Source organism: Lipophrys pholis, assembly GCF_963383615.2.
Source record: "Lipophrys pholis genome assembly, chromosome: 13".
Classification (NCBI taxonomy): domain Eukaryota; kingdom Metazoa; phylum Chordata; class Actinopteri; order Blenniiformes; family Blenniidae; genus Lipophrys; species Lipophrys pholis.
Genome location: NC_137632.1, coordinates 12,110,274 through 12,131,519, shown reverse-complemented (window position 1 = coordinate 12,131,519; position 21,246 = coordinate 12,110,274). Strand labels below are relative to the sequence as shown.

Below are 21,246 nucleotides of genomic sequence, written 5' to 3'. Positions count from 1 at the left end.
TGATGAATTCTTTTTTCTGTCGTGCACATTGGATACAAAACTAATCGTGTTATTGTGGGCAGTGTTTTTCTGGCCTCTGTCTGTTCCCTTCCACATCTCCATCTATCTCAATGCCTTTGTTGTATGGGTTGCAACCCTCGCTTTAGTAAAGAGCAAGGAAACCTGGTGATATATCACGCCTATATTTGCTCCCCTAATCCTATTTCTTTAATGGGGACGTTCAAAAAAGCAACTTATCTTCAAGTCCCCAGGGGCCATTCTGGTGTATAGGCTATATTTTAACCAAGTGCAATTAACGACAGTATCAGCTTGTATCATTTAGAGGTAATGTAAAAATAATGGTAAATTATAGGGCCGAAATGACCCGTGATGGCAGGCCTCATATTCCCTGTAGCTTTTCGCGTATTTTCTTTTAATTAAAGTTACACATGCTCTCTACAGATATGATGCCACGGCACCTAAATGAAGATGAGATGCTTTCATTGTCAGCGGAAGTGTTTACGTTATTTTAATCATACATCGGATCATACAACTCACTATAAGCCTTTGGTTTTGATTTAGATTTAGCGTTGAGCCCCGTTTATTTAATTTTAGTTGGCTACATCGTCACGTAAAGACGCAGAAATGTGTAAAGTCATTTTTTATTTATTTTCCAAGAACAAACACGATCAATAAATAACATGATTTACATTTCATATTGCACATTTTTTTTTCAAGTTAAAATATTTAAATTCATACAGTCATTGATATTTTAAATACAGAGATATAGAGTTATAACAGAGACCTCAGGGACAAAGGCCAATACATTTCTTAATTTCCGTTTTTCAGCCCTTTAAAGCCTCTTTTGAGTGGACCGTAAAGAAATGTTCTCTATCTCCTTATTTTAATTCAGAATTTTGCACAAAAAAAAAAACATGTCATGAATTTGGACTATTTGTGCATTTACAAGCCAATTTGTAGGCTACGTGATGGTCCTACTGACGAGTACATCCAGTGTTTCAACATTAAAAAAAAACAAAACAAAAAAAACATTCAGCAAGTCACATAAAATAAATTAAAAAAAATGTTTTTGAAAAATAGCCTACCATCCACATTTCGTTGTGCATTTTCCAGATCAGTAATTCATCTTATCAGTAGGACTATCCGTGATATTTGCAAAATATTTAACGATTTACAGTTCACATGTTTTATAATTAACATATTAGTGATGTCCCAACAAGGAACGACTAAAATGCACATAGCCATTTCGTCTTTTTTTTTTCTGTCTTTCTTTTTTTCTTTTCCTTTCTTTTTTTTTTTTTTACAGGCGCAGACAGATTGTTAGGCCAGGCTACTTTGTCTGAACTTTCGCCTTGCTCAGTCCCGTCACTGAGTGAGGAGGTCCTACAGGGATTACATACAGGATTGATATAATGAGGTTCAGCAATGTAAATAAGAGTGGCTGCTGTATATATCGAGGTATTCCCATTATCAGCAACAAAAAAAAAAAAAAAAAAGAAATCAGGGGGCTCTTTGAATGCTGCTTTGTGGGGGATATTTTTGAAGCCTCCATGTGTCACAGAGTATCCTCATACAGTGCATTCTGTGTACCAGCACTGTCGCTTTGTTCCAGCTCTTTTGTATGTCTAATGACTTCCCTCCGCGGGTTGTTAGCACTTGACAGCGGGTCTCAAAACGAAGAACTTTCTTACAGTCATGTATTCAAAGGAGCTCCATCTAGGTACATGATTGGCAATTTTTGTCATGATCCTCTCATTATTAACATAGAAATTGACACGAAAGAGGCGGTGCAAAATTAGATGCGCCTTCTAGCTGATTAGGGGAATCCCTATAGAGAAGATGCTGGGTGTTGGAGAAGCTATTGCTGCCAGAATCTCAGTCTATTAGGCCTAGTGAAGAAAGATATGCAGCTGGGCTAAAAAAGCAGACCTTCTGCTATTTAAATTTAGTCAGCATAATCCCACGTCCGTGTCTTTTAAAAGTACACGAGTAAAGATGGCAGAATGTGTTGTTGAATATTGGGATTGTTGAACCAAATAAATATGACATGTGACTGCGTTTCATTTGTGAAAATTGTAGTGACAAATAAATTACAAACGATACATTGGTTGAAAATAGAATGTTTGGTATATGTTGTTTTTTTTCCAAATATTTAAAGTAATTCAACACAACCCATTAAAAATGGTACAATACACGGGCACAAGCCTTTAAAAAAGTTTTTTTTTTTAAGTTGGAAAATTTTGACTGTTCACTATATTTCGTTAGAAAGTGTCTATTTTTAAATTGTAATCCGACTTTTTTAGAAATGTATATCAGTGTGTGTATGTGTGTGTGTGTGTTTGGTTGCTGCCTGATGGTTTACCCAGGTGTGATATTTAAAGTAGGCCTATCCCCGTGAAGTAGGACTGGAGCAGAGCAGGGCCGCGCCGCGCCGCGGGGTGAGTTATCTGTTCAGGGAGCTTTCTTCTCGCTGGTCTGGTGACGGGACTGAGGTCTTGCTGAGGACAGCGGCCGAATACGGAAGAAATCCACTCTCGGATCTCTGCCCGGACGCTGTACAGGTAAAGTCTGCGCTGGCGCTCCTGGAGCCGAGCGCGCTGGCCGCCTGGCTGCTGTGGCAGCTGAGACACGAGCACGGCCCGGCGGCTGACGGCGCGCTCACCGCTGCGGCAGCCGCTGCCGCCGCGGCTGCCGCAGACGCCGCGGCGGAGCTATTGAGGCCCGCGGGCGACTGGTAGAGTCCCGGATGTCTGAAGCTACACAGGAGCTCAGGCCGTGAGTAGGGATGCGACAGTGCCCGGAAGGTGTCGAGGGGCCGGATGGACGTGGCGAAGGGTGACGAGGCGGCCCCGGAGGCGGCGGCCGCGGCCGCTGCGGCCGTGACGCCGACGTGCGGGTAGTAATGTAGAGGCATGTGCGAGTGGAAAGGGTAGGGTAGACTTCCTGTAGCTGCCGCGTGCGTCATCATGTAAGTGTAGAAGCTGGGGTCTGCGGGATGGGGCCAGGACATCGCCAAACGCTGCCTTTTATCCTTCATCCGCCTGTTCTGGAACCACACCTGCACACAGAGTCAAAACAAGGCCCATATTGAAGCTGCCATGTTGCTCTCAACCTCTGAAGACTGCAGGTCCGCCTGGGCTCAGGGGACACACCGAGCCCTGCACACTACTCAGAATTCTCCCTGACTTAATTCTCATTTCCGGTGATTTTTTTATGTATTTGAAAAGAAAAGTTCATTTTAGCCGTTGACTTTTGAAGCGTAAAGATTAATCGCGCCCAATAACGATTCAACGTATTACTATGCCGTCTGTAAATAACATCATTTTAGTCCAAGTTCAAATGGAATTACAAAAAGACACATTTTATCAAAACGAATAATAATATTTCAGTTCAAATTCTTCCATTGCAACCGTTTGTAATTGTTATGCTTTTTATTGCTACACCATTCACACACACGTGTACAGCCCGCGCACACATGTACACTCAAACACACGCAGACACACACACACACACACACCCACAAACACACTGTGGGGAAACACGGAAGCCATAAATGCAGCTTACCTTAATTGTAGTTTCAGGCAGATTTAACGCTGCTGCTAATTCACATCGTCTCGGCCTGGAAACATAATTTTCCCTGTAAAACTCCTTTTCCAGCCTCCCGATTTGTTCCCGGGTGAAAGCAGTCCGATACCGTCTGACCTGGTCGGCGTTTGAACTGTTTGAGCCTCCCGAGTTGCCGTTCATATTGGAGAGAGAGGTCGAGCTTGCGTTGGAAGATCCAGAATTACTGTCAGAAAAACCTGAAAAAATGAATGCAAGATTGTTGTCACCAATATTGATAATATTGCAGACATGCCTTTGTGTGGTGAATAATAATTGTTACACTTATATTCATCTAAAATCCAGGAAAACGCAATAATAATAATAATAATAATAATAATAATAATAATAATAATAATAATAATAATAATAATAATAATTTGGAAGAAAGAAATTGTTGAGAATATTGATAATATAAAAAAATATTGATAGATAATAATAATCCGTACCTTTGTTATTTTCCTTGTGCTGGCTCGGGGAGCGGTGCGCTGGGCATCCCACCTCCACATCACTGTTTATATCGGATTCTTGCGAAACTTCGGAATAAAGGCTCATCTTTTTCCTGCTTTCTGATGAGGAAATCTCCGCCGACGAGCTGTTTTCGCTGTTGTGGTGCGAACCGAAAAGACTGTCAATCTCAAATTTGCTTTTGGTCGGGATGTCCCCAAGATTTCCATGAAGGGAAGCCGAAGTTATTCTCGGACTGAGCCGTCCTCCGTGCTGGGAGTTTTCCAGGGCCTCCAGCACTGAATTTCCCGGCGTGTCTGCGAGCCTCTTCCCCGCCACAGGACTGTGCAGACCTCTCTCCATCAATATCATCTCTTTTCTTATCCTCTCCATCATTAAGCCGAGCAGGACGAGAGAGAGGAAGGAAGGAAAAAAAAAAAAAAAACACACACACACACACACACCCACCACAACACTTGTCCAGGGGGCTGGAGCACCAATGAGTTGTGTCGGAGCTAAATCCGCATGCAACTCAGCAACTGTGCCTAAATAACTGTCTCTAAACCTTTTTATAAGCAAGACGCAAAAAATGAAAGAATCTGAATGCAATCGACGAGCGACTGCTCAAAATGAGCCGTGCATCCTCCCCACAGCAGCGAAATGTCATTCATCAAAAGTGGTTGCAGTTCGTTGTTAAAATGCTGGGCTGACGTCGCTCCAATGATCATTTATTGTAACAGGTTTATAAGCAAATAAATAGGAGAGGGCTGTCACTTGATGATGGAGGCGGCCTTCGGTCAGACGAATAATATCCAAGTGGAGAGGAAGAGAGGAGTGAGGAGCGAGGTGCTTGTCCCTGGGTTGATCTCTGAGTCTGTTTTAGATTGCTCTTGGGTTTGGCCTCTTGGGTGAAATTGACAGTCTGATTAATAAAATGAGCGGAGCAACATTTCCCTCTTCATTTAGGAATATTATTATGCTTTGATTCTCTATTGTTTGCCTCCCCTTCTGTTCACCCTCCCCCTCTGTAATCGCTGTTCTTTTATTTATCCCTCCTATTTTTACGTTTTTTGCCCATTTCTGCGTCTTAATCAGTATGTGGAGTGCATTGAGATTTAGCTTTAAGACTGTGAGAGGAGATTAATAGGAGGATTTTTTTTTTAATCATCGACCATGCCTTTTCTCTTTTAGTGCACTTTAGGTTATTTGCTCATTTTTTCCCCCCCGCACGTGCACTTTATATTCACACATTTTGACGCGGAGATAATGCGTTCATCATCACACCTTCACCCACGTGTGTACTCACGAATGCACGCAGAATAAAGCTTATGATTGTCTGTAAAGGTATAGGCCCCCTTTAAAATGACTTGAACTTGTCAGTCACGTTTTACTATTTAACTACAATATATATATATATATATATATATATCCTTCGTTTTGAAATTTGTGGAAAAACACGTTTCCTGTTGATATCCGTCAGGTTCATCAATCTTTCAAGTAAATTGCCCCTTTTTCTCCAACTGGTTTCAACCTTTTACCGTTATGGCACTTAAGTTATTCATTATAAAATTACAAGCTCGTTTATCTAAGATAATACTTCGATATGTAGAGGCATAACACCATGCATGGACTTCTCGTTTCTCCAAGTGAAGGCTGTAATAAAGGCTCCCGCAGATCATCCTCTGTGCGTCCTCTGGCTCCTCCTGCAGGTTTAATTTGGAATTGCAGCCACTGATCGACGTTGAATGGGAGATGTGGGCTGTAATTTTCGTGATGTCCTAACTTGTGTCGTTGCTGCACTTTGGGGGCTTTTGCAGACAAAAATAATGTAGGCTGCAGTACTCTGTAAAATATTTAGTCTTGCATAGCATAATGCTGCCCCTTCATCAGCAGTGAGGCATCTGATTGGCTCCAAATATATTCTGTTACACAAAAAAACAAAAACAACCCGAAACATATAGCTTGTGTGTCTTTATTCAAGATGAAGAAGAACAACGAGATCTGGAAGTAAATGTGTACCTCCCACAGAGCAGTGAATCCACATAATCAAGTGTCTGGTTTACATGAAGATGGAAGGATCTGAACCGAATCACACCCACAGAAGATTTGTCTCCAATAGTTTTTTTAAACAACCGCCATGCAAGGTTCTTCAAAGACTGAGTGCAAGAAGAACTGAAGAAGAATGGTGGTCACACCACTGATTCCTCAACTGCTATTTCACCTAATGCGATGCATTAATTGATAAAAAAAAACAAAAAAACTGACTCATCATTTTTGAAAGCCCTTTAGCATCTTTACCCTCTAAACCAGCCTGACAACTTTGCTCAGCCCTGTTTATTATGTATTATGGTGAAATAGGTTATTTAAGTGGCTGTTAAAGGGAGGTTACCGAAGGTTACCAAAAGAACTGGTCGCATTTATTTCCATTGCCTTTAGTTTTGTTCTATATTTGCAATATTGGTTTTCAATACTTGGACAAAACAAAGATCAATGGCTGATCAAACTGAGATAAGAGCTTATTAGGCTTTAATTTCACTTCTCACAGTACAACTACATGTAATTTAAATACATCTCGACACTCTCAGTTGTTGAATGAGTGTTTATGTAAACTAATGTGTGATTTCTTTTAATGGTTTACAATGCTCCAGTTGAGTCTAATTAATGAATTTTGTAGAAAACAAAATGAAATTGAAGGTAGATACCGTCATCATTTTGTTAGTGAACACAATGTTTTTATTTTGCTTTTGTTTAAAAAAAACCCAGAAAACTCAAGTAAGACACTGATATCCATTCCTGCTTTAGAGCTTTGGGAATTTACATGTAATATAATTAGATCATTTGCATATGTGCTGGATTAATTGTGCAACTGATGAATCGCTTTTTTTCATAACTACAGTTTCACCAGGAAACGGAGAAGTGAGCCATTAGATGTAATAAAGGATGAAAGATTGTATTACCCTCGGTTTGTACTTGAATACAAACCTCTATTCAGATGGAAACTGCAGAAAACGGTAGAATCCTCTTCACTACATGAAAGCTCCTTTTTCTTCTAGAAAAATAGACCACATGTTTGTTTTTTCAGTTTTTCCTATTTTTGATCTGCTATGTCAGATAGAGAAAGCAGGTTCAGATGACAGCATTATCGTCTTTTAAGAGTGTCTCATGAAAATAGTCAACTTCATTGCTTCAGTCCTAAAACAAACTGAACTATCGCTCCTTTGGCCAACAGTCTCATATATCTTTTGAAAATAAAATTTCAAGTCCTAATTATTGAGAATAGCACCAGATATCAGTGATGATCACCTTCTTTCACTTTAACAAGCTTTTTTTATTTCAGGATCCGGTTCATGGCACAGATGCATGTGTTTGGGTCTGGATTTGAAGTCTGCAGCTGCACTGAGAACAAGGAAATTTACCAACACATGTGTCTGAACATTTGGAGTCTATAAATATGAATTTGTAGCTGTTGCAGTACAGGACAAAGCCATAAAGTGTACATTAAAGGTGATCCGTTTAAGACTCCTAATGCACGCAGACACTTTTTTCTTCTATTTTGTGTCTTGACTTTGACTTTTATTTGTCTTGGCCATGCTGAGCCACCACATGCAGTGTTTGTTAACCTTCACAATAGGCTGCACGCACATGGAATGGTACACAATGTGCTCTGGAGTTTGCCAAGGAGTTCTGTGAAGCCTTTCCTTTCCCATAAATGCTTGTGTCTGCAGGTACAACCTACAACGCTGATGACAGGGTGAAATCAGTTGTGGTGTTTTGTGTAGTTTGTGATCTGATGTTTGTGCATTACGGTCATTTTACTTTGGGAGAGAAGATGTCTGTTTTCGTGTGTCATGAATCCATCTAAAAGGAAACTGGAGGCAAAGTTATTGAAGGACATCCAAATACCATAAGGATAGTGTGATATTAGTGAAATACACTAAGGAAGGTTTCATGACATTTGGAAAAAGGTGAATATGAATAAGAAGAGAAAATAGATCGTCCATCGAGGTGCAAGTCCATTTTATTCAGCTGTGATTTATTGATTCCGTGTGACTTACATACATTAAACAACGAAAGCAGCGTCATGTTCCACAATTTGTCTAAAAATAATACATATTTGATGATTAACATATGATGCGTTATGAAACCCTAAAACAACAACAACGACAGAAAGCAGCCATAATAACCACGACTGATTATAATTACAAATCAGCAACACTCCTGAAGGTTATGCTTAACCACCTCATTTGGCTCACAGTGCATTGAATATATGCTCTAGCGTTAACGGCTGATGGTGGCTTACTAAACCCAAACAGGACTATCAGACAGAACAAAACAGTTAACATGGAATTGAATAAAGAATTAAGCGAGAACGTGCTTGATGAGAGACTTGATTCAATATCAATCAGATACCTACTCAGAGACCTCAAAGAGAGTTCAGCATCTCTTTGGAAGTGGGATTAACCATCCGGTAAGCAGAGAAAAGCTCCAAGGCACAGAGGCGCGGGAGGCTGAAGGAGCTAAGTGTCAAGAAGTAGAGGTAAAGTCTGACACAGAATACATACGCTGTACCAAAACATTTGAAAAAACATGAGAGCTATGAGTGTGAATAAGAAAGAATGTCTGAGCGGCGTCTGTCTGCTCTGCTGAGCATCCGGAGTGAAATGTTGCTCGGTGAAGACACCTGCCACTCATACAAAACGTTTTTTTCCCTCTTATATTTCACGTCTCCTTTGTTATAGCATACAAATGAATGAATAATCCACAGCACAACAGGGTAACTATTTGAAGCTGGAGCTCTATTAGAGGATTAGGAGGATACGGTCACATTTGACGGGCTTGGTGTTCCTCTAGTGGACATTAGTGGAACTGCAACCTAAAGAATTGAAACGGTTCTCCATTCACTTCCACTGTTGACATTTCTCCTTCCGTTTCTGACACAAGGTGAATAGAATGAAATTACCTTTTTAATTGATAATTCTATATAACTTCATGCTGGCAAATATCATGATAACAGAAATTGATAATAGTAAAAATAGATGTTTGCCAAAGAAATGTTATCAAATTGTAGTTTTCAACGAATTAATGATTCCATTACAAGAATGCTCTTTACAACACTGCAAAACATGAAGAGCACACTACTACAAGAGTCAAGAAGTAATATTAATCTATAACTCTGGTCAGATCTACAGCAGCCATGCTTCTTTCAGTCTGATGGTGAAGTTGTTGATACATCCTACCAGTCAGCTGCAGTTTGTGTGTTTCATGCCGAAACTACATGTAAATCACCTCGAGTTCAAACAGTCTTCCAGAACAATTTCTTCAGAGATAAATCAGAGAAAAGTACTTGTTCGTTGGTCCGAATTTCACCTTTATAGAAATTCCTTTTTAGATCATCTTAAGAAAATACAGGTTTCACTATTTAGCATCAGGATTGTATCAAACGTGCAGTGCAGAGGAATAACAATAATCGTTATTGTTCAGATGAAAAAAGATAAAGACATGAACATATGGATCAACCCATGGCATTCTTTCTATTTCTTCTGATTGAAGTCGTCTGATGTAATTCTGCTGATTTAAGTTAAGTAATAAAGTGAGGAGGGAAAAAAAGAAATAATGAAATACACATTATATCAGTTTTGTGGACAACACTCTTGTCCATTTACTGACATGCATGGTACATTGTCGGAAATCTGAGGTTATTTTGTAACTCAATAAACAAATGTAACTTACTTGCAGTTGTTATCCATCACAGTGACCGTCTGCCTTGAAAAGTGTTGATTGATGATGCTGAAGTACAGATTTCTTGACTTGTTGACGTGGTGATCTCAGCAGAGTGACAACAGCTCAGCCAACGAAATGCCATCAGGCTGCCGCTGCTTGGACGAGAGCAGAGGTGAGCAGTTTTTCTTTTACAACTAACACATGCAGCTAGTGCTTAGAAACATTTAGAAGACACATCTACAGTGGCTGAAAGGAGAAAAGAAAGTGGGGTTTGTTAACTGTCATTCACTCTTTACTGTAACATGTTCCCTTTAAAATGACATTATATTCAAGAAGTTGATTCATGTTCTTTTTGTACTTGAATTGCACTTTTGAATAAGGTTTGTGTCACATGCATCATAGAACATGTGCAAACATTGTATAATTAATCTTTAATAATGAATCACACTTACTCAAATGACTGTTCAATTCAAGTATACTGACATTTAACTATAATAATCTGCTTTTTAAAAAACTTTTAAAATCAAAAGTTATTGCTGAGTGGGCCCTCAGTTTAAATTAATATTCAAACGCTTTGATCTATATTGTCCCAATTGAGTCTTTAGAAAATGTTGTGTTTTATATCAGCATTTGTTCACTGTTGTAATTTGTATTTAGAACAATTGTTTATCTCATAAATGTGCTAATAGTGAAAACATGTCAATTGAATTGAATCTGCTGTTGAGAAGAAGACTTTCTACTTAAATATCTACAACTTAACAAAAGAAACAGTTATAATACTTTATACAACTTTTCCATACTGTTTTTCATGACATCTGTCCATCAATATGTTATTTTGCTTTTAACTCTCGTTATTCAGGAAATCGGCAACATGATTCATTTAGCATTTTAGATACAAGAGGAACATAATGGCTGAACTTATTAACTATAAGAGAATTAATTTGGAACCCAAACTACATTTGCACATTAAAGTACAGTAGCAAGTGAACTGCACCAGTTCGAGTGGAGCTGAATGAAGCCACAGTCCCACTGCAGCTTCACTGACAGCCACTGTCACAACAACCTCCTGTGTCTGTTGACATCTTTCCTTAAGTTATATCGCCATCTAGTGGGGCGTTCTTGTGAATGCACCCAAGATGCAGCCTCTTCCTTTTCTTGGACCAACCATGTTTGAAGGCCATATCCTCTCAACGGGGGACCAGCAGGCTATATGGCGCATTGCATCATGACTAACATGATCTTACAGGGAAAAGAAAATCTCAAATAGCCGTCGTGATGATGTTGTTTTTCCTCTTTGCTGCAGGTGTTTCTGGTTAACATGGTTGGTGAGATTTTCCAAACAGAACAAAACACATTTAACCACGTTAACTCCATTGTAAAGGTTATATATTATTCTATGATTTAAATAATACACACTGTCCGTTACTAACCGGTATAACTGCTAAACTGTGCAGCTGGCGTTGTCCTTGTTTACACATCTCATTCCTGATTATGCCTGATCAGTAGCTGCTGTTGTTTCCTGCATTTAATAAGGGGAAATAGTTATGATGTGACCGAGTCATTTTATAATGTTGTGCTCTGGTTCCGTTTTAACAGGCACATTTAAGACAAACTACACTATTTGATCAAGCATCTGCAGGAACGGGGAGCTGCTGCTGATATTTTTTTCTTTATTAAAATCTCTCTTTGCCGACCAGTTATTTGACGCTTAACCACAATATTGTGTCACATTTACGTCTCCCGTGCTTGTTTTCTTATCGTGGGCTTTATGTTTTCTATAGCTTTTGACTGGATGGATTAAAGATGCAGTAACAGTTTACCATTAACAAATATCATATTGGGAGACGCATCGGAGACATTCGGCGTCTCCAAAAGAAGGCCCTTTCCCCCCTAAATGTCTCAGACGTATTTAGGAAAAAACTGCCTTCTTTGGTCACTGGTCGTTGAATAATTTGGAAAGAGACAAGCGAGAAACGCTCATATCTATAGTCCTGGACATCTTGAGAAATCTGAGGAGCTTCATATATACTGTGTCTTATTCTTCTGCTCTATATTGTGGTAATTTCACGGGTCCCGCTGTAGTATAATTTGTAACTTTGGGCTGGCTCGATGGGACTTACAGTTCGATTAGACGTGAAATAATAAAGCTGACCGTGCTTTATCATGGTGACACACAAAATATTCATTTTTATCCAAACAAATGCTTCGTTTTTTCCTGTGAAGTGGAAACATTTATTTCATATTCAGCTAATCTTCAACCTGAAAAAAGATATTAAACCTGTACGTTAAAAGCTGTGCGTGTGTGTGTGTGTGTGTGTGTGTGTGTGTGTGTGTGTGTGTGTGTGTGTGTGTGTGGGTGGGTGTCTGTGTGTGTGTGTGCGTGTGTTTACTTGAGGTGACTCCGTGTCGTTACAGCCGTGAACTTGTCCAAATGATTGCAGCATCGAAAAACAGAAAGATTTCATTTCTCATTTTCATCCAGTGGGGAAAACAATATTTTGCCAGTGCGTCTGGTGAACTATTCTCTCCGTGGCTGCAGCTTAAATAAGACGACACACACACAAAAAAAAGCTCCCTGTATAGTCTATACGAAACCTCTGAGGAACGGTTAAGTCGAATCTATTACATTGTATAATTCTTATGGCACACTAATATTTCAAATGTTTCCAAATGTTTCTGTCGTGAGTCAGAAAGTATTTTTCTATTGCGCTCATGTTGCAGCGCCGTGCGTTTTCTCCTGACCTGACGCCTTCAATTCACACAAGGACGATATAAAATCTGTGGCAAGACTACAGTCTATGAGAAATATTAATAAAAGAAATCAAAGTGTTAAAACACGCACCGTTCTGGCTGAAAACGCCGCAGAGATTTCCACCCTGTGAGATTTGAAGGCTGCGGCGTTTGTGAGCTCAGAGAACTTGAACGAGGGAAGCAGCAAGTTTATTACCAAGGACAATAGACGGCGGATGACTTCCTTCAAAGGCCCTGGAAAACAACCAGCCTGAAGTTCCTCAATTTGGCTCCTGACGCCCTAAACACGGAGGACCGAGAGCAGTAAACGGCACTAAAACGAAACACTAAAACTTCCCCTAATTTTCTGATAGGGAGCGTGTTTGCGACGCAGGGCTGAAACCCACAAGGCTCAAGTTCACATAGAAAGGTCCATCATATAACATCAACATTAAACCCCTCGATGGTTAGAAATACTCCAATCTACAAGCGTTTTCATTCTACGGTGTTTCAGTTCCGCGAGTTTATTATAAAACTTTACGTTATGAAATAAAAACGATAATAATATTTACAAGGCCGGTTAAAAATTGTTATTTTGCACACAGGACCCTTTAAAATCACAAGACTGAAAGAGTGTTCTTTTCTGCATTTTTCCGCATTTGCAAACCTTTTGGGTTTGTTTTCATATTTATTATAATTATTTTAATTTTGTTGTTGGAAAGTTGTTTTTCTTGTTTGTAAGTTCGCACGTAATATTTCTATGACTTTCACAGGGAAGAAAGTGCTGAATAGAAATCATAAACACACACAAGTATGAATGCATGCAACTGTAACTTAAACTTAAAACAGAAATGACGTTAAAGTGATAGACAAAACCCTCTGTTTCAATAATATTTTGTATTTGAAATGTCTTAATACTGTTTTCAAATAATATAAATAACTACATTAAAAACAAGTGCAGTGGTAATGAAATACATTTAATTTTGTGTTATATGGATAATAATGTGTATTAGAATACTTTTTTTTGAACGTGTGTGTTCCTTGTGATAATAGAAATTAAAAATAAAAAAACATTAGTATCAAAATAGCTATTAGGGTTGGATTGAACTTGACAGGTGTTCTGAAATACAAATGTGCAATATGCGCAAACCTTTCGAACAGAAGCATTCATAATCTTAAAGAGATCATTCCAGCTCAAGTTGTATTTTATTTCAAGTTAGTCTTTACTTTTTGTCGATTTGTTTCCTGATTTTAATGCGCCTTCGTAAAGCACACGCGTCTGCGTTGCCAGGTTTGCTGTCTTCCTAATGTCACTCACAATGTTATGGTTTCTTATTTTTCATATTTCTATATACATACGAGAAATTGTTTTCTTTTCGAGCAGGAAGCCATTCTTCACTCTCTCCCGTGATTAATATCAGATGTTATCAAAGAGGAAAAGAAAAAGGAGTGGAAGAGAACACAACATGGCAGGATGAAAGGACTGTAGATACATGTGTACTGCCACCTATTGGATCACAATCGCAACAGCTGAAATGAAAAAAAAAATTAAAACCGCTGCAGGTTTTCTTACTGTTTGAACTGGACTTTTGTTTTTACTGTTATGTGATTTTCTTTGGGTGGTCTCCAGACCAAAATAAGCCCAGTTGACCGCGGCCTGAGCTTTGTGTGTAGCCATGATTTCTTTTTTTCAAGTATTTATATGTCTAATGTGATCAGCAGCTATAAAATTGAGCAGTGACTCAGTATTATATCATTTGGGGACCCAGTGAAACACCAGCAGCTGCTCTCGGTGTTCAGTTTCAGTGTTTGAACTCCACAACACACAGGTTTTTATTTTTTTTCTTCTACCAAGTGCGGTCAGTGTGAGATTTCATGGGGACTCTAGAAAAAAATCATTCACATCATAAAAAATAAATCTAATGTAGGCCTAATAATCTGCTTTGTTTTTATTCCAAACAATGGGTTGTTGTTTAACGGGATCGTTGGAGCGCTGCGACAAATACTAGTCACGATTATCGGTTGTATGCGTACCTGTATGGAGTATTTATTCAGTAAATATCACAGTACAGTCAAATATACAAGCATGAATTTGTGATAAGCTGTTTCATGCGGAACACCTTGATCATCTGGCTTGGGTCTGCTCACTTTTTGATCTCAGAATTCAGCGTTTTTCATGTGAGCGATACAAAATGTAAAGGTGTGTGTGTGTGCGTAATGTGGATTATTTTAAGGCTCCATCTGCAGCAGGCGTGAATTCAGCATTTATTGAGGGACGCCTGATGCATATGTTAGTCCCTGCCAACAGATAAGGCGCTAATTGGCAAAGTTTAATTCACCTTTATTGATACGAATAGATTGGGTTCACCTACAGGCCTGCTCATGTTAAAGACTGCGCGCAAAAGCGTGTTTTTTTACGCCTGCACGTATGCCGACAGTTTTGTACAGATCGAGAAGTTCATTTCGATAAAAAAAAGGTGAAGGGATATTACCAATTTCATTGTTTGGAATGGTGCTATGTAAAAGTTTATCATGTTTATATATGGATGTATTTCATTATGTCTTTGTTGGATAAGTTGCGCACAGTTCTGCGGTTATGAACGGCAAGCAATACCAGGATCGTAAGGTTAATATTATTGAATCTTAAATACGAGAGTATTGCAGTATTGCAGTTTGCAGAATCTATCTATCTATCTATCTATCTATCTATCTATCTATCTATCTATCTATCTATCTATCTATCTATCTATCTATCTATCTATCTATCTATCTATCTATGTATTTGTTGCATCATGTGCTGTCAGTCCACACAGTCACCTTTTTGTACCTCATGTCACAACACAGTGAAAAAAAAACAAAAAAAACCCTCCTCATGTGTTTTTCCAGGAGATTCTCGTGACACTGACAATCGACAAATATCCTCAGGATATTTTTGACATTTTTCCTCTTTATGATCGCCAGAAACTAAACGTTTGTCTGATATAAGTTCACCCCCCACCCACTCAATACCAAAATATGTCCTCATGGAGTATTTTGCTTTGCAGCATTGGTAGCAAGGGTGGGGCGGAACAACATATTTTGCATATCACGTGACGCTGTATTAACAAATCAACAATTACCTTGCCTTTATTCTTCAGGAGTTGCTAAAAGGCTTGCAAGAAACGTTTGAGGAAAGCTCCATGGAAATGTGTGAGCGGAATCCTTTAAATCCCGGCTATGTTGGTTCGCTATTGAATTTTGCTCCCCCTGAATCGCTGTATTTCTCCAACTTGCGCGGTAATGGAGCCCACATACCCGGGCTGCATCAGCTCCCTTACAATAGGAGAGAGGTGTGCACGCTCCCCTGGACTTCCTCAAGTTCGTGCGCGTCTGGACCAGCAGCACCACCACAGAGCCGCGCCTTTGGAGGCTACTGTCCACCGTTTCTGTCCAACTCGGTATCTATAAATACCAACTCCTCCGGCGGCCACGTCAAGGCGCATTTGGAGGAGTCGGCTCGGTGCTTTCAGGACACGACCCACAAGACAGAGGAGGCAGGCAGGCAGGAGGAGGTGTACGCCGGGGAGCACGGGATACGCGGATACTCGGATCTGGAGAGCCGCTCTCAGGGATCCGCGGCTCAGCTTGACCCGGATTCAGCAGGTTCACTGAGGGCGAACGGATCCAAACAGGAGCACAACTCCATCCACGCGCCCCTCAGTGACACGTGCTCCAGGACGACTTTTGATCAAGGTTAAGTGGCCTACGAATAATACTTTCTTTTATGCGCTTACATTTGTATAGGTGTCCAGTAATGAGACTGAATAGATCTGCTTTTAAATAGTTGTCCATTTTTACCTGCAATGATCAGTCTTGTTTAAAAGATTCAAAATGATAATCAGTTCCTGATGAATTCTCCCGAGATACTTAGTTTAGTATTAAATATAAAGAGCACAAGTCGTTTGATTCTTTGTCAATTTGCTGCCGTATCATTAACGTTATAATTTGCCACAATAGCGATCTAGTATTCTACTATTGTATGAAGCTTATTTTCGTCAATCACAGAGGTTGGAACTTTTACTCATTATGATGGCATTAACATCTGCTTGCATTTATTCATATGTCACACTGTGGTCAGTGGGGACTTATATTCTCTGTCTGTTCCTTAAATCTGACTGTTCTTGGATTCACTGTTGATGTAAAAAAAACCAAAAAAAAAAACCGTGTTTCTGGCTCTTCCCTCCTCTAGGTGCCCCGTGGTGCTCGTCACAAGTGAAAACAAGAAAGAAGAGAAAGCCCTACTCCAAGCCGCAGCTGGCTGAACTTGAGAATGAATTTATGATGAATGAATTCATCAACAGACAGAAACGGAAGGAGCTCTCAGACAGACTTGAGCTGAGCGACCAACAAGTGAAAATATGGTTTCAGAATCGCAGGATGAAGAAGAAACGACTGATGATGCGCGAGCAAGCTTTTTCCGCATACTGATGACCTTTGGACTTGATCGTGACCAGCAGCGCATCAGCACCAGAACTGAAAATGCTCCCAACCATCTCAGCTAGAAATTACTCATATGTTACCCACTTGTTTCCCCAGTTATTATGTGGTAGTTACCTAATCACTGGTTGGATTTTGCTGTGACATATGCTTGGCTGTTTGTTGTTTTTTTTTTGTTTATTTTGTTTTGTTTTTAAATAGAATGAATGAATTGCTGCATTTATAATGGCGGGAGACCTGATTTTCCATCCGCCCATATGTTTTGTGGTCAGGTTAAGTCATTAAAAGCACTTTGCCTATAGGTTATGGGAGATTTTTTTTTCTTTCTTTCTTTTGGTTAAATGTAAAAGAAAAAAAAGAAAAGAAAAAATCTGTCACAGTTTTATCCAGCCACAGAAGTTCCAACACTATTTGTAATGATAGCAACCTAACATTACAAGATGGTAGATTAAAGAAATATTATTTTATTCCCCAATCTGGAGCGCTCAGGGCGTCCTTATGCTCAATAGTAGGCCAGAGTTTCTGTTTGAAAAAGCAGTTATAAATTGATCTTCAACCCAACTTATTTTTCATCCAACATAAATATAAGACATGTTTAAACCGACTGATGCATTTTGGGAGTTTTTCCGCATTGCGGCCTGCCCTTTCAGCATTTGCGTAAAATGGAAGCAAACAGTCAAGTTCATGTTTACGAATGGATTAAACATCAGCAAGTACTTCAACATATTATACCTGCATGTCATTTTCCTAATTGTTGTTATTTAATTAAATGTATTTTTCCCTGTTTTATTGTAAAACTGTCCAAAATTAGTAATATCACATCGCTTATGTTCTACCAAGCCGCGTCCGGCGCGTCTCATTTAGTGCGACAACGTGTTTACTTAAAGCCTGCAAAACAAGTGAGTTTGTGGATGTGAAAATTTCTGATGGTGTAACTTTAAAAAGCATTATATCTGTTGTAGATTAAGCGTGGATTGTTATTGCTTGACAGCTGTATTGCCACAAAAAATGGACAACTCGTGCAATCGCAAACACTATAGATGCAATCTGTGCAATCACAGTTGCACCAGTCACTATTGATGGACAAATTTACAAATACACAATATACGTATATTTCAGTTTGGTTTTGACTGTCTTTAAGTTGATCTCAGAAAGCATGTTATTGGTGTGCACAATGAAAATCGGACCACTCATCTTTACATCCGCGGAATAAGAGATTTTGTAAAGTGGACGCGGCGTAAAGATGAATGCATTTGTAAATAAAGATACATTGAAAACGGTTTGTAGCGAGTTATTCCTCGTCACGTGAAATATTTTGTCATTTTCATCGATAATATTCAAAGTAAAAGGCCTCGTGCACTTCACACTCATGCGTGACGCCGCTCAGTTGGTTATAATTATATTTATGGAGAGGTATTGAGAGGACACAAATGTCTCATCAGATTTTACTGCTGATTTGAAAATAGAAGTCGAGATGGTTTCCTTCCTCTACAGTCATGCCTGCGGAGGTGAGAGAGACAGGAGGACCGGATTACCTCTCTCACGAAAGATTCTCACTTTAAACTGGCTGTATTGGTTTTTTATTCTTGTGCTTGTTTTTTTTACCAGAGAAATTATTAACAGAGCTTTGAATGACACGAGCCCTCTTTCTTTGAAATTAAACGTCCTCGGCTGCATCAAACCACCCGCCTCTCTTCTCCGAGTAATTTCTCCTCTCAGTGCGCGACACAGCAGCAGGAGGAGCAGCTCTCACTCACAATACAAATCTTCACATGTCAGGAGGAGGTTATTGTGGCTTTGGCTAAATGGAGTTGGCATAATTCAAAACTCATATGTACTAAACGTTGCAGCGTTATAATGTTCAGCTCGGATGTTAATGGACGGGAACTCGTCAGTGGTGATTATGCTGAGGCTTGTGGTATGGCACCATGTAACTGGGTCCTTGTTTATATTTACCAAAACATTTCCCACGTTGAGAAGTGACAAAGTTTAAGTTTACCCTTCTCAAGTGGCCAGTCTAATTTTAGAAGATACTTGAAGGCACCCATATACACGCTCGTGACATCATTTTCAGTTGCATCCCTAGTGTGTTTTTTTTTTAGCGTTGCAATGGAGCATTAAGGAAAATCCTAATTTTTCGAATCTAATGTTTAAGAAAAGTAGAAAAGATTTCTTTATTAAGGATTCTTGCATAGCTTTGTCTAGGCTATCATATGTTTAAAGGACCACTTGTATCCTATCGGAATGCATCGTTTATAAGCGTGTTCTCTTGCGTCTCGTGTTTCCACTATTTAAGTTAGTGCAGTGTTTATAGACGCATCTGTGGCTGCACGGCCTCTCATACTGTTCTTGGGGTCTGCTGCTTTACGCAATGCAACATGTTTCACGACCATTGACTGAAATTGCTCTGAAAGCTATTTTGGACGCCCACAATGGAATTTCTCTCCGCTCGACACGCAACGTTTTCCTATAGTATTTGTTGTTTGATTGGTTTACTGCCAGAAAGACTCACGTAGCTCCAGCTTCTAAAGATGGTGGGGGTGCCCAAACAAAGTTAAGGTCAAGTTAGTAGGCTGTGCATTGCAGCTTCCCAATATATGGGCTGAAAAATAGTTGTTTGTGATTGTACAGAAACCAGTTTTCACTTATATTATTGTTTAAAGCAATATACACCATTTTGAAGCAGTTACTCGTGCGTCTTTGTGAGAGTATAAACTTTTAGCCTAATTTGATACGCAAACAAAACAGGCTCAGCAACAAGGCGGTTTCTACTTTATTATTTTGGTCCTTCAGAACTTGTATCCTGTAGTTGAATTTTAAATAATACATATTGAAGTTAGCCACTTTGACGGTGTATCAAGATCATGCGTAATGCCGCGATTCTAATGAAATGGTTTAGTGCGTAGATATAATAATAATAATAATAATAATAATAATAATAATAATAATAATAATAATAATAATAATAATAATAATAATAATAATAGTTTTATAAATAGCTCGTTTTTTGTATTATTTTGCATCAATAATATCAAAGGTCGAACCACAAATTAACCCTTATATCAACCGATGTGCAACAAGTCGTCACAACTTTTTCCTTTTTTAAGTTTAAGCATTTTAGATTCACACTTCAATTAAAGTTCCACTTGTAGTATAGTTGCAAGTGTTTGGCAAATTCAATCCTTTGTTTTGGGTTAACTTAAGTAGTTTGTTTCAAAACGCGCATTTCGGGGCCCTTTTTCGTCCATAAATACAGATCTACATGGTAAAATGCATGAGGGGAGTTCACTGAATTGTAGTGAGGTTGAAGACAGAGAAACGGACCAGTGAGCTTGATTTTACCCCCAATAACAATAAAACGAGTTGCCTTTAAGCGAAAGGCACACTGCGTGGGAAGCTGTGAAGTATCTCCTCGTCCTTAACCACAATTTACTGGCACTCAAAATGAAGCTGCTTTACTTTGCAAATTAACTTTCTTTTCTGTTTCATTTATTTCTTTGTTTGTTTTGTTTTGTATTTTTTTTTTAACCCATAGCTTAGGCCATCAGTGCAGCAAAAACAGGAATGAACAGAAAATATTCAAACACACTGTGAAAATAAATAATAACAATATTAAAAGACACAAGTATATACTCACATTCAATTATTGGTGGAGGCTTGACCGCGAGGTGTCCGTTTGCCAGTGTTTCAAGTTGGTTTCCACACCGAGAAGGAGACAAACACTGCAAGCATGGCTGCCTTCGTGCAATAAAATGATTTGGCTTCAGAGGCTTGTTGGCGAATGCTTGGTGGACATCACCTAGACCACAGACGGTCAAAGCCAGTTGTTTTGGACTTGGCAATGCGGGATGTGCTTTTGTGATTCATGCTTGCAAATGACTTCTGGATTTGTTGAGTTACCTTTTTTTTCTTTGTTTTGCCTGCATTTACTTTTACAATGGTAAACCGTGCAGGCCTGTTTCATTTGGCTGTTTTCAAACGCCGCCATCTGCACCGAATATTTAGCTTTAAAATGAAACACAGGCAGCCAATCATTTGGCATTTTCGTGCAAAGTGTCTTAAAGGTGGAGGCAAACCTGACGTGGTTTGCTTACTCTGTAATTGAATATATACAATATTCCATACAGCACATTTCTAGGTGTTTTGTAATTTGTTGTACGGTGTCTCAGCTTTTTGGATTGTTTTTGGGGTTTTTTTGCACCCTGATGCAGGCCCAGAAGCATACATTTGACAATGAATTCAAATTATTTCCTTCCGGCTCTTGTTTGC

The 21,246-nt window shown here is 39.2% G+C and overlaps 2 protein-coding genes across 2 annotated transcripts; one reads left to right on the top strand and one right to left on the bottom strand.

Annotated features, from left to right (window-relative positions):
* Positions 1 to 942: 942 nt before the first annotated feature.
* On the bottom strand, positions 943 to 4,446 carry evx2 (even-skipped homeobox 2; the record flags this gene model as incomplete). The annotated part of the gene is made up of 3 exons (XM_080478909.1): positions 943 to 3,058; positions 3,565 to 3,803; positions 4,053 to 4,446. 3 exons carry the CDS (start codon positions 4,444 to 4,446, stop codon positions 2,444 to 2,446), a joined length of 1,248 nt encoding a protein of 415 aa, XP_080335035.1. The 3' UTR covers positions 943 to 2,443.
* An 11,189-nt stretch (positions 4,447 to 15,635) lies between these two features.
* Positions 15,636 to 18,660, top strand: hoxd12a (homeobox D12a). The gene is made up of 2 exons (XM_080478977.1): positions 15,636 to 16,233; positions 16,730 to 18,660. The coding sequence occupies exons 1-2, from the start codon at positions 15,681 to 15,683 to the stop codon at positions 16,966 to 16,968; spliced, it is 792 nt and encodes a 263-aa protein (XP_080335103.1). The 5' UTR covers positions 15,636 to 15,680; the 3' UTR covers positions 16,969 to 18,660.
* Positions 18,661 to 21,246: the final 2,586 nt, after the last annotated feature.